Source organism: Typopeltis vanoorti, chromosome 9 (genome assembly GCF_054136105.1).
Source record: "Typopeltis vanoorti isolate ZY-2024b chromosome 9, IOZ_Tvanoo_1.0, whole genome shotgun sequence".
NCBI classification, from domain to species: Eukaryota; Metazoa; Arthropoda; class Arachnida; order Uropygi; family Thelyphonidae; genus Typopeltis; species Typopeltis vanoorti.
Window position 1 is genome coordinate 58490791 of NC_143557.1, and position 14293 is coordinate 58505083.

Below are 14293 nucleotides of genomic sequence, written 5' to 3' on the forward strand. Positions count from 1 at the left end.
AGTGTTAATACGTAATGTAGGTTTGTCTTCCTACAAGAAAGTTGTTCAGGACAACAGTAGCTCTCTCTCAGAAATGATCTTAAATTGCATTACAAAGATCTTTTCTCATCCTTGATGAGACAAGTGATGAGATCTTGGCCAAGGTGTTTTGATTTCTGTAAAGAGGAGGTGTACCTTTTCAACTTGGGTTACAAACTAAGAAAAAACAGAAAAAGGAAAGATTTCTCCCGAACGCCACGGTTATTAGTAAAAGTATAAATTCTTATATGTAAACATAGGGATAGGTTTGCAGTACTGCAGATTTCATTGGATAAACTTTCGGGGAGTTTCATGAGCATCTCCAAAAGCGAAGGTGCCCGTGTGGCATCCTAATGGTAACCTTCATATCGCCATCATAGAAAGAAAACTGTATAAGCTCGGTTCTAGTCGCGACTGTAGGAACTTTTGTTAGGTCTTTTTTTTTTTTTTAACCAGTTCTCAATTTAATGAACCTTGGCGCAGATGAAGAGGATTTTTCAACTCAGGAAATTCCTATTTTTACTCCATAACTCAAAAAAATTGACCGGAACTTTTCATACAATAATGCTAGTTTAGATAGAAAGACATTTGTTGACGACAGGGCGGCAGATGTCTGTCGTACTCTCGTCACGTGTAAATATACAAATCTTCGGTAGAAATGAACTCGAGGAGACAACTGCCTATTGATTTCCGAAAGTTAGGGCTAAAAGCGTTCTTCCTACTCCCTTTGGGAAATGAAAAGGCGCCAGAGTATTTATTTTACCCCCCCCTCCCCACTAAAAGCGAGTTGAGAATGAAACGATAAATTGAGACGTTCTAACGGAGAAAAAATGGGATGTGAAAAGTGAAATTTCGATGCTAAATGAAATAAGAGGGAAGAAAGAACACGTAGCGAGAGGCACTTGAGCATTTAGAAACCACAATGGGAGAAATGAACTAATGATGTTATTATATAATTGACAGAAAAAACGTTTAAGTAATTTTTAGAAATTTTTCTAAAATATACTGTGAAATTAAAAGAGAAATAAAAATTCTAACTTAAAAATTAATTTTCTGGCAAATATTACAAAATGTTATAAATGAATATAATAAACCTCTTAGTTTTTTTGATAACTACTGTATATTTCTCCTTATCGCAATCGATACGTAATCTGGGGTTGATCTGGGAATCAATCGACCGTGAGATGCGGTGATTGATTCATTCAATCCAATACTCTTGGAGGGTAATGGATGGCAATGCTGTAGCCAGTGAAGTTCTAACTGAGGCTTGGCTATTGCTGTTACCCTCCTGCCATGATCAGAGCTTTAATTTAATAGCTCAATAACACCTTATCCCTACACTGTCCTCTACAGATAACGGGGAAGATGAAAAGCATTCTTGCTTCGCCCCTTTAAGCCAGTCCTTATAAGGATACGTAATCTGGGGAAAATCGAAAAAGTCCTTTTTAGGACTTCCAGGGTAACAAATGGCAATGCTGTAGCTAATGAAGTTTTAACTGAGGCTCGGCTATTGCCGTTACCCAGCCATGACTAGAGCTTCTTAGCTCAATAACACTCCATCCACACAGATTCACTTCATTCAGATGACGGGATAAAGAGTCAAGGACTCAGTCCATCGTCCAGTTCTTATAAGATGCGTAATCTGCAGTTTGGGTGGATGAATTTGCCACGAAGAATAACGTTATTATTCTTTTAGCAAAACACGTCATTTTATTTATGTCTGTATATTTCCTGTATATGACTTGGTTTAGTTAATCCCATCCAACAGTTCGGTCAGCAACTGCAGAATGAATCAGCAAGGAAGCCTGCTCTATGAATCAAATTTTTGTCATGTCATTTTACATAATCATCTCACAGAAATGAGAATCTTGATATCTTCTATTCTGCAAAATATGGCTTAAATTCTCCTTTATTAATTACCGCATGTACATTGGCATATCTGTCTATACATTTCTCTCTCTTATGAAATTGTCGTGTCGAGTAAATTCTCTGTTTATATTCTCATCAATCATTAGATAAATTCATGTATGTCACGTTCCTTTAGTAATTTCACTTCACTCGTATGTAGTGATTCACAAAATAATGACAATATTTTTAAAGCATTTTTTTCACACCAGATCGGTGATCAGTAAATGATTGTTTTGTGAGTATGCGTGTTCTCGTTCGAATCAATGTCAAGATGGCGACAGTTCAACATAAAAAAGTTATTTTTTTTTAATAGTATGCAAAATTTTTAGTTAGCGATTCGCATATGCTCAGTTTACGAATTCGAGGTAGGTTTACGAATTCACTGCAGGAGAAAAGGACTAGTTTTGGAGCCAACACGTAGTCCTACTTGGATTGTTGTTATTCAATGGATTAAGTAAAGGAAACGTTGAACAAATCGAAAGTGATTTCGCTACAAGACATTACATCTAAAGATAGTTTTAGTAATATTGGAGAGCACATGGAAAGAGTTGAGTTCCAAATTGGATGTATATCGTGCTATAGATGCAACTAAATACTAAACCTGTTAGCCGCTGATAAAAAATAGTCCTCAAACTGTCATTCGAAATATTGTTATTGTTGCATCTTTTTGGTTCAATAAATATTTCCATTTAAAATATCGATAGCATTATTTTGAGGAGACCCTGTATTTTAATGCGTGGATACCATTTTCATATTTTATTGATCTTCCACATCATTAATTTAACCCCTCCTCTCATTCAGTTAGCTTAATTTATAATTTCTATGGTATCTAGTGCTGATTTTCTCAAGTGATTTCGACGTATTTCAAAATACTATTAATACTTGGGTATAATAAGTGGTGAATAATCTGGAATTCCACTCTAAATACTGTCTCAAGAATTACTTCAGGCCTGCAATAAGCAGAATATCGTCTCCTAGTGTGATAAAATAGAAAAACAGTCACTTATCATTTATCTATTCAAATCATCTATCTAGTGCTTGCTTGAAAATGGTTCTCTGTTTATTATAATGCTATCCCAATGCTATAAGGGTCAAGGACCTCAATATCTGGAGTTTTCTTTTGAAATATCAAAGATCTCTCTCCCATTTCTTGAGAATCCTTCTTCCAAGAGGAATACCTAAGCCACAGGCAGGCTTTTCTACCGGAGTATAAGAAGAGTGTTATAACGCAATCAAGATTGAATAATATTGTACTCTGTTCACTGAAATCGTTTCCGTTTCTCATTTCCACAGTATATGGAAACGATGAAACGATCATTGCTACCATAGAAGCCGTGATTGTTACGATACGATGTTCGTCATGTCTATCAAATTCTTTCAGAATTTCGAAGCAGCTGATTGCGTAAGAAATAAACACGACCTAAAGGATCGCGAAAGTTCTGTCGTCTCCAAAGATAATGCAATGGATCCTGGCATTCGCTTGGAGAACATCAAGCAAATACCTAAAATGGGCAGACCACATGATTAGAGGTTGTTGCTATGATGGTGTAGCTTTATGTGCACAATGAAGAAGCTCAAATATGGAGACAACTACTATAAATGTTTATTTGTTTTGAATTACAGCAATGAGGCTTGTGTATTAAGTTTGGTCATTCCTTTTTCAAGTGACCTCATTTTAGTTTTCTAGCTGTAATTATCTTTTACTTTATTCATGCGCTTTTTCTCTAGCCGTCTGTTACTTGGCTAGCTCGCTGAATATTAAAAGAGATTCCATTCTCCATATATCATCATTGTCAAGTTTTTGATTTCAAACTGTTTTACACTGATGTTGATCCACGATATGTGAATCGAAAACATCTGTAATTAATTCATCTTAATTAAATAGATTTCAACCTTGACTACATGTTATTTATGACACAATAAATAAAGCACAATTATTTCTCAATAAACGTACGTCTCTTTCTTGATCATCACGTGGTCCCCTGGCATTATTAGCTGTTGCCACTCTATGCAACAGAAAATAGCCTTGAATTCTTCCCACATATCGAAACAATGCTATTTGATCACCCTTCTTCCGATCAGGGCATTATTAAAATATCTCTAGTGATCGTTTGCATATCCACAGCCTCCACAAGTGTATTTTAAATTTCAGTGGATAGAAGTCCTCATCTGTCATTTTTCTTACCAAAGAATTATTCAGAAATGTACTTTTAAAATGCGCTCTCCTTCCAATAAAACTTGTATAATTGATGAATATATCATTCTAGGCAGAATAGACAACCCTAATCCGACATCAGGCACGATTTCCATACACCATTGATAGCGGCTTAAATCCTCGGAAGCACTGTAGGATAATATGAAGCGATTAGATGAGTGACTTTGAATTATTCCGTTTTAGTAAGTCCTTTATTAATACGCCATTCAGATTCTCAGACACTGATTTGTGAATCGCATTCTACAAGGAGGAAAAACTAGGACTCTGGCTTTAGGGATTTAAATGTAATATTTTAGGATGAAAGTGATCTGAGTTCATTTTAATTAAATATATAGTAGTATGTTGATCCACTCTATCCATGACCTGAATGGTCGTTTTCACACTGCAGTTCTGTTCCTTCGACATGTTCCGATTCGATGGAAATTGTAGTTTAGTTGCTAGAAAATAGGAATGAAATTGAATGTCAACATTTTCCAGGTTCGTGTTCCCTTCAGATCAGTTACCAAACATCTTGCTTCTGCCTCACCCCTGATAAAAACGTGTACTGTTTTCAATAGCCCTTCATCACAGAGCATACACTCATGATTCAAAACATTATAACTACTTACCTAGGGTATCCTTTGTCCGAGATACCTGCCTGCACCCATCTTCGCACTGCCTCCATTAGACTATGTGTTTTGAGGCACTCCGGACCAACTAGGCAGAATAACGTACCAGAGATCAGCAACAGAACAAGGCCCTGACGTCGGATACTGCATTCCACACCATTCCATAAATATTGGATGGGATCCATCGGGAAAAAAATAACGGAGGGGGGGCACGCATAATGCTTAGATAGTGACAGTTGGATGGAGATATTATCAATCACTGTGAAAAGAATTGCACATAAGCAAAAATGTCAGCCATGGCAATAACAATTTCGCAACACCTTGATAAGAAACGTGTCACAATACAAGCTCTTTACGATTGTACTGTCATATGAAAGGTGCCACATATTTAACACACTAGTGAGTTACGCAATTTTTTTTTTTTTTTTTTGGCTAGATGGGTGAAGCAAGAATGCTTTTCATATTCCCCGTTATCTGTAGAAGAAAATGTATGGATGGGGTAATATAGAGCTATAAGCTCTGATAATGGCAGGATGATAACTGCAATAGCCGAGCCTCACTTAAAACTTCATTGGCTACAGCATTACCATCCATTTCAGTCGCTTCGTACGACATGCATGGGCTACAGTGGGGCTGGTATGTAAGTAAAGCCCTTTCTAAAAATTAAAAGAATCCTCGGCCCACTCCTCACGAGTAGCCGAAATATCGTCCAACTCAGTGACGCCCCCACCATTGAGCAGAACCACTCATATTCCAGGGAAAAGCATCCACCGATAAGTCCCCCCACAGGCCACGCCGGAGACTCCCCACAGACACAAAATGCTCTCTCAGGGCACCCCCCCCCTCACCAAGAGCGAAACTGCGTCCCATTTCAGTCGTCTCTTACGACATGCATGGGTTACAATGGCGATTTTTAAGTAAAGCCCTGTTTAAAAATTAGAACGATCCTTAGACCACTCCATAGTGGCGAAAGATCGTCCAAATCGGCGTTGGCCCACTCAGTGACAGGCTCACCCTACCACCGAACAGAGCCACTCATATTCCAGGGAAAGGCATCCACCGACAAGGCCCCACCGGAAAACACCCTCTCCGGAGACTCGAAATGCTCTCTCAGGGCAAACCCCCCGAAATCTAAGCTCCCCTCACCGAGAGCAAAATTCCTGAAGAAACCTGAGAGGATGAAACTCTCAAAACTCTGCGTCCATTTTAGTCGTCTCTTACGACATGCATGGGTTGCAGGGGCTCAGTGGTGGGGGGGCACCACTAAGCAGAAGTTAAGTTAACTCTGAATTACTATGTTGTCCCTATACTTATTTTAGTCTGGTGTATCTAAGAGAAAGCAGGTTTAAATGTTTCATATTATTCCATTAAGATCTTTTGTAAGTTTTCTTGAGCCGTAATTAACTATTCCGTTGTTTTATAATTTTCTTTTTCAGAATACTCGTCTGATACCCGAGTCAATTAGTATGCTGACTACACTTCTTAAAACTATTTCAATTTCTTATCAGCGATTACTTTAAATTTGATATACGGTCTTTATAAAATGGTTCAACTCTTCTCTTTCATCTTCCTGATCATTTTAAGAATTTCAAATCCAAGTTTTGTTTTCTTCAAAATCATAGACAATACTAAATGTTGTGAGTGTTTTTCCGAAAAGAAACAGCTGTTTTTTTGTTGTGCTATTTGTAACTGAAAGAGAAAAATACAATCGGCGACGTAATAAACCGCACGAGATTAATATTAAAGAATTGTTTGTTTTTTTTTGCTGCAAAAATCTATACAACCATTTGGATGTGTAGAGATATATCACTTCCATTGTGGAATCTTTATATTATTCTGGAAATTTTTTGGATTTTAAATGTACATTTAAAATCCAAAAGCAAGTAAATTATTACTTACTATACAAATATATTACTATTATTCTTACTATATAGCAAGTAAATTATTCTTAACAAGAAATTTTATTCCTGTTTTATCTCCTTTACCAGATTGAGTTCGCGAAGTGACCATGTTCAGATATTAAATCATCTTAGATTTCGATTATTTTCATATTTATATATATATGACAATGCACCATGCCCTCAATCCTCGCAGTGACATTGATAGGCTATATCTATCACGCAAAAAAGGAGGTAGAGGATTATTACAAGTAAGTTATGAAAGAAGAAAAACGAAATTTAAATGATTATCTGCAGCAAACAACGGAAAAATTTCTAATTGAGGTAAGGAAAGAGGGTTTATTTAAACCCATGGAGACAAAATTGGAATACAAAACCAACCAAGTAAAAGTGAGAACCGAAAGATGGAAAAATAAGGCATTGTGTGGAAAATACCTTCACAGCATAGAGGACAGCGCTGACAGCAACTTGACCTGGCAATGGTTGAGAAATGGAGCACTAAAGAAAGAAACAGAATCGGTAATTTTTGCAGCACAAGAACAGGCCATTAAAACCAACGTTATGAAGGCAAAAATACAAAAAATTCACGACGACAGTAAATGTAGATTGTGCAAAGAAAAGGAAGAAACAGTAGACCACATTATAAGTGGATGTAGCAAAATTGCACAATTTGAGTACCCTAAAAGGCATGATAACGTAGCTAAAATAATCCACTGGCATTTATGTAAAAAATATGGATTTGAAGTATCTAAAGACTATTGGAAGCATAAAGTTCACAAGAAAGTGGTTGAGAATGAAAAAGCTAAAATACTCTGGGATTTCAAAATCCAGACTGAACAAAGCTTGGAATGTAATACACCCGATATCACAGTGGTTGAAAAAAGTGAAAACAATGGTGTCAAGTTTATCGAAATATCAGTACCAGGAGATAGTCGGATTGACAACAAAGAAAATGAAAAAATTACAAAATATCGCGATTTGCAAATCGAAGTTGAACGAATCTGGCAAAAGAAAACGAAAGTTGTTCCCATAATAATAGGTGCTTTAGGCGCCATCCCTAAAACATTGAAAAAACATCTAGAAGCACTCGAGTTAGGTGGATTAAAAATTGGGCAGCTACAAAAGGCCGCTTTGTTCGGCACAGCTTTCATTTTCAGAAAGTATTTCCACAACTCATAGGCCCTTTGGTAGGGCTCGAATTAGTGGAATATAACCAGCCTTTTCTTAAGACTGAGGAAGCAAATCAAGCTTTGATGAATATTATATATAATTATATATATAATAATATATATTTTATATATAATAACATATATTATAATATATATTATTGATATTATATTCATGTTTCATCTATTGCTATTAGCAGTATAAAAAGTTGTATTTTATGTAATGTTTGTAATCTTAATAATATGAAGCTTTTAAAAATTTTCAGCATATAGCAAAATCTTTATATATTTTCTTCATTTTTTTTTCATTATGATGTCTCATATATAAGCATTATTAATAAAACATTGCACTGAAGCGATGGGGGAGGGGATAATATAATATAATAAAACAAACACGCAGAATGAATTGCTAATATTTAATCATGATTTATAAAATTATTATTTTTTTTAAATTCCTAATTTTATATAAATAAAAGTAACAAAGTTATATACAATTGTGCAAATTAGATTACGAAAGAAAATATTACCTTTGTAATAATTAATAATGCTTAGTTTAATTTCAACATAGCCCTGCTTCAAAGAATACCTTATCAATTCATGCTGATTGGTTGATATTTTCAATTTGTTCAACTCAAAATATAAACGCTTTATTCTCATTGTAATACCAAACGTTTCTTCGCTAGCGTAACAGTTTATTTATTCCGTGCTTTAATCGAATATTGCACATAAATGTTTGATGTAATTTTAATTGCAGGGAGAATAATTTAATCGATAATAGTTCTTTATGTATCGCGTTACAGATTCTTACGCAAGAAGATTGGAATATCGTTCTGTTCAATGGTATGGAAAGAACTTCCCACTGGGCAGCTTTGTATTTCGTTGCTTTAATGACGTTTGGAAATTACGTTCTGTTTAATTTGCTGGTGGCTATTTTGGTCGAAGGATTTTCTCAAGAGGTAAATACACATCTTAAAGAATAGTAACTAATTCTAAGGAAGGAAAATCATTTTGTGAATCAATTCTTCAGTAATAAATGTGTGAAACTTTTGTCAATTAAATACAAAGGTCTTTAAATATCAGATCTTTTAATTTTTGTAAGGTTCAGACAAAGTAATTGCGGACTTAATGTAATGCTTTTAATATGTCAATTCTTATATCTTCTAATTTTTCTGTTTTTCCTAATTTAAAATAAACTATTTTATTTATTAAATTAAAATTTTAGAAGCATATTTAATATTAATTAGAAGTATCTCAGTCTAGTTCATATAATAGTATATGAAGATTTAATGTTATATTTTAGATTTATACACCTTTATTTATTTATCTAAAAAATAATATACAGTATATATATATATATATATATATATATATATTAAAGTAATGATATATTAAAGAATGTTTTTTTTGTAGCCAATGAAGTTCTAACTGAGGCTCGGGCATTGCTGTTATCCTCCGGCCATGATCAGAGCTTTAATACCTCAATAACACCTTATCCGTACACTGTCCTCTATAGATAACGGGGAAGATGAAAAGCATTCTTGCTTCGCCCCTTTAAGCCAGTCCTTATAAGGATTTAGAGCACGAAGCTCAACACATAGATTAATGAATCAAATCTGGCTATCTAATGAATTTTCATTTTTTTTTCGCATTAAATTCCTAATATGAAGCAGTTCTTGTACTCGAGTCCTTCTCATTCTCGATTAAGTTCAGAAATAGTTTCCAGACTTTTGAAGCCTGTAAGCTATATTTAGTGGGCATTGTTTAACAAACCATTCAACCATGTTATTGAATATCAAGCAGAAACAAGATGTAGTTTTGTAACCTACAAGCCGAACCCGTGCATTGCAGCTTTCTTGTGCACAAGATTTCTAGCGCGCAGATCTGCATGATCACCTTAATGTTTGATGGTACGCTATCAGCAATGAAAATAATTAAGATGAAGAGGTAAATCTACGTAATGGATACACACCTTCAAGGCCTGCTGACGTTACTATGGTAGCTACTGAAATAGACTTCCACAGTTACCATGGTAACTGTCAACAGGCTCTAAAGGAATTTATTGAAAGTAGCTTCGGTTTAATTTCAAGAGCTGGGCCTACTTTAGTGCCTACAAAATGCAGCAAAATTTTATTCCCTTGATATAACTATTTTAGCCCACAAGACCCGGATTTGGCTGCGTCTGGAAATTTAGGTTTTTACGTCTGCAACCACTGCAGTATTAACTGCTTTGACTGTAATCAGAGCAACAATTCGTATATATTTGTTTCCTTATAGTTCTTATAAGGACTGGCTTAAAGAGGCGAAGCAAGAATGCTTTTCATCTTCCCCGTTATCTGTAGAAAACAGTGTAGGGATAAGGTGTTATTGAGCTATTAAAGCTCTGATCATGGCAGGAAGGTAACAGCAATAGCCAAGCCTCAGTTAGAACTTCATTGGCTACAGCATTGCCATCCATTACCCTCCGAGGGTATTAATCACCGCATCTCACGGTCGATTCACCAGTTTCGATGCAAATATCCTTAATTTAATCTCATCGTAATAATTTTTGCTTAGGGTGTACCAATGGGCTTGCAAGAGTTAACCCTATATATTACCAAATCCAGGTTGCGAAAGAACTAGAGCACATTCAAAAAGGCTTCTTTTTTTTTTAAGCCGACGTATCATTCAACCGATTTTAACCAGATCACTACATTTCGTTCAAAAACAAGGAATATCAATGTGTTGATATTCTTTGGAACATAATTTGTTTTTTGAATGAGTGTTCTAAACTTAATGTTCTTAAAAATTTAAATATATTTTTCATAAATATAATATAGAAACTTAAAATAAGCCATTATGTTTTAAAAATCTGAATAATTCCTTTATTTTATTAAAAAATTTAAATATACAAAAATATTTTTATTGATATTTTGCAAGAAATCATAATTGTGAATTTAGTTGTCACGTCGAAATTAACTTGACTTCTCATAAATCTAAATGTGGCTCTTAAACCAATAAACCAATGTCTTTCAATTCAGGTTTTCTGGCTATTATGTATGAGAATTCAAATCAAAAGTTTACCCAGCTTATCGATAGCACTATAGATTAACATTACAAATATAAACTTGTAATCGTTACTCTAATAAAATCTATCCTAACTGCTTAATTAAGAACACTCTGATGTTTATTTTATTCAGTTTAAATGATAACCTCTCACTACTCAAATCTCAACCAAATAACTCAGTTTCTGGTCAATTTCTATGGGACTGATTCGTTACTCCTCTGCGTTGTACGAGGATGGTGTGAAACGTTCTCGGCCTTGAACATAGATGGCAACACTATTGGCACGATTTTTTTAAGTTGATACATCTGTCATAAGCATCCATGTGAAATTGCAAGTCATTCTATCAAGTAGTTTGTTTTATACAGCTGTCTGAAGCAAAAGTGTTGTCTGTATTTCTTGAAATGGATGAAAATGAGTATCGTGCGGTTATAAAAATCTTTGTAAAAAAAGGTTTAACGGCAAAAGAAATTCATTCGAAGTTCATAAACGTTTACGGGCACTCTTCTATGTTTTCGACAATTAAGAAATGGGCTGCCGAGTATAAACGTGGCCGTACCAGTCTTGAAGATGACCCACGTGAAGGAGTCCAAAAAATGTAACCACACCAGAAATCGTTGATCAAGTGCACGATGTGGTATTGGATGACCAGTGAGTTAAAGTGCGTGAAATTGCTGAGATTATAGACATTTCAAAAGAACGTGTAGGATATATTTTGCATGGAGAATTGCAAATGAAAAAGCTTTGCGCAAGATGGGTGCCTCGCTTGCTCACAGGAGATCAAAAACGCACTCCATAAAAATCTCTGAACAGTGCTTGCAGCGTTTTAACAAAAATAAAATTTATTTTGTGTGTCAATTTATTACAACGGATGAGAATTGGATTCACCATTACATAACAGAATCCAAACAGCAGTCAAAACAAATGTTAAAGACACCAAGCAATTTTAAACCTGGTTTTACTCCATTTCCCAAGTAAGCAAACAGACAAACAAGTCAAGTTTGCGCCTGCAAGTGTTGCAAGTCTAGCTGACCCTGCACGTAGTGCAAGACCAAGGCAACTCATGGTAAAAGTAGAATAAGCTCTGATCACTAATCTTAATATTTACCCTTAATGCAAAGCACATCTCCTGGAGGAGATGTATGATGCTTTGTATTAAAGGCAAGGGACCACTACCCAGACCGGTTTCAACCTTTATTGAGGTATCATAAGCTCTGCATTATTAAAATCTTGGTATTTCTAGCCTGGCTTCCACTGATGAGACCTCAATAAAGGTCGAAACCGGTATGGGTAGTGGCCCTTTGCCTTTAATACAAAGCATCATACATCTCCTCCAGGAGATGTGCTTTGCATTAAGGGTAAATATTAAGATTAGTGATCAGAGCTTATTCTACTTTTACCATGAGTTGCCTTGGTCTTGCACTACGTGCAGGGTCAGCTAGACTTGCAACACTTGCAGGCGCAAACTTGACTTGTTTGTCTGTTTGCTTACTTGGGAAATGGAGTAAAACCAGGTTTAAAATTGCTTGGTATCTTTAACATTTATTATACCCAAGGTAAAATACTTCCAGCAGTCAAAACAGTGGACAGAAGCTGGTTGTTCAACGCCAAAGAAGACAAAGTCGGTTCTATCAACAGGAACGGTGTTTTGGGATGCTGAAGGCAATTTTGTTTATTAATTATCTTGAAAAGGGTAAAACAATAACCGGAGAATATTATTCCGATCTTTTAACCAGACTAGACGAAAAAATTCGTGAGAAAAGATCCGGTTTGCAGAAGAAAAAAATCATTCTTCATCATGACAATGCATCTGCCCCCAAAGGTGTTTTTGGCAATGAGAAAATTAAGAGATTTACACTATGAATTGTTTGATCATCCACCCTATTCCCCAGATTTGGCTCTCTCTGACTTCTATCTCTTCCTAAAACTAAAACTCTTCCTAGCTGGTCAGTGTTTTCCTTCGAATCAAGAGGTGATTGCAGCTGTAGAGGGATATTTTGTAGATCTTACTGAGCACCACTGCAGGAACGGGATAATGGCGCTGGAGCATCGCTGGAATAAATGTATTAGCCTTAAGGGAGGGAGATTATGTTGAAATTATGAATTCGTTTTTTCATTGTTAGGTCGAGAACTTTTTCAGACCACCCTCGTATTAAGCGAAGCGTAATTAAAATTGCAGCGAAACAGCTCGCAATTTCGAACAATTCTTTTATGAGAATTAAACAGAATCTCAAGGAAGTCTTTAGCTACATAAATCACAGTTTACCCTGTTTATTTCACTAATCGTGAAGCAGTTCATTACGAGAATCTGAAGATAATTCAATGGTGAATAATTGTAATTGTCGTCGATGTACACTAACGTGCTAACTACCTATATTAATAACACCCTTTTCAATGTTTATGAAAAAATATATAAAATAGTTCCTTTTCTATTTATCTGTATTTTAGGACGATAGGAAAAGGAGTGATGACAAACTAACTCAAGATGGTCCATCCAGGAACACCGACTATATTCAGGGTGGCAGCAATCATCATGGAAGTTTTCGATATATACCAAGGGATGACGACCCAAAAGATAACATCGAAAAAGGTGAGTTCATGATAAGAATACTTACACGATTCGATCTAATAGCTAAATGACTGTGAACTAATATTTCTGCAGCCATTTCTCGATTATGTGGTCAAGTTTTTGTCAAGATTATGTGGTGCAAAAATATTTATTCAATTTTTATTTTGCTTTTTTTTTTTTGGATGTGTTTCAGAAACCAGGATGCGTTACCATCCTCCATCTGTATCAGTTACGAAAGAAAAACACGAACCACTGCCATCTGCGGACACTCTTTGTTTTCCACCCATTATTACCCACACGGCCGCTACTCCGCAGGGGTCACCGAATGCCACACTGGAGCCACTAGTACGCGACCTCAAGGATCGACTGTCTCCGATGATGGCTTTTAACATCAGTTCCCAATCGATTGAAACCATCGACAAGTCCTCGGTAAGTTACAAGGGCGCCATCAAGTGGGTCATGACGCGGCAGTCAAAGAAGATTGATTGCCTTTTGTATGACACGTGCATGCACGCACCGCACATGCATGCACCAACTAAACTGCCATTACCTGGCTGAAGAGATGTAAACAATAGCAAAAGTGTTCAAACATGCATGAATGGGTGCAATTGTTTGTACATGGTTAAGTAACTGTTTATTAATACGATTTCATTTTTTTATGATTACAAATTTTGGTTTCACATCTCGGCAATTATGCACCAAAACCTTTCTAACCCATCGTACTTAAAAATATTTATAATTTAATGATACAAAATTATTAAAGGTGTATTATGTGTTTTTAGAATATTAGAATAAAATTGATTTATTTTAAAGTGTATTTTAAAATATTTCATGTACTTGAAAAGTTATACCATTATTTCTTAGAAAAATA

The 14293-nt window shown here is 35.5% G+C and overlaps 1 protein-coding gene across 1 annotated transcript in view; it reads left to right on the forward strand.

Moving 5' to 3' along the window:
* The window catches only part of LOC150103071 (voltage-dependent T-type calcium channel subunit alpha-1G-like), a 156787-nt gene that overhangs the window by 63621 nt on the left and 78873 nt on the right, over positions 1-14293 (forward strand). The window contains exons 12-14 of the mRNA XM_090398087.1: positions 8614-8769; positions 13302-13443; positions 13616-13851. Of these exons, the coding sequence (XP_090254213.1) occupies positions 8614-8769; positions 13302-13443; positions 13616-13851 (534 nt within the window). The remainder of the gene's footprint in view (positions 1-8613; positions 8770-13301; positions 13444-13615; positions 13852-14293) is intronic.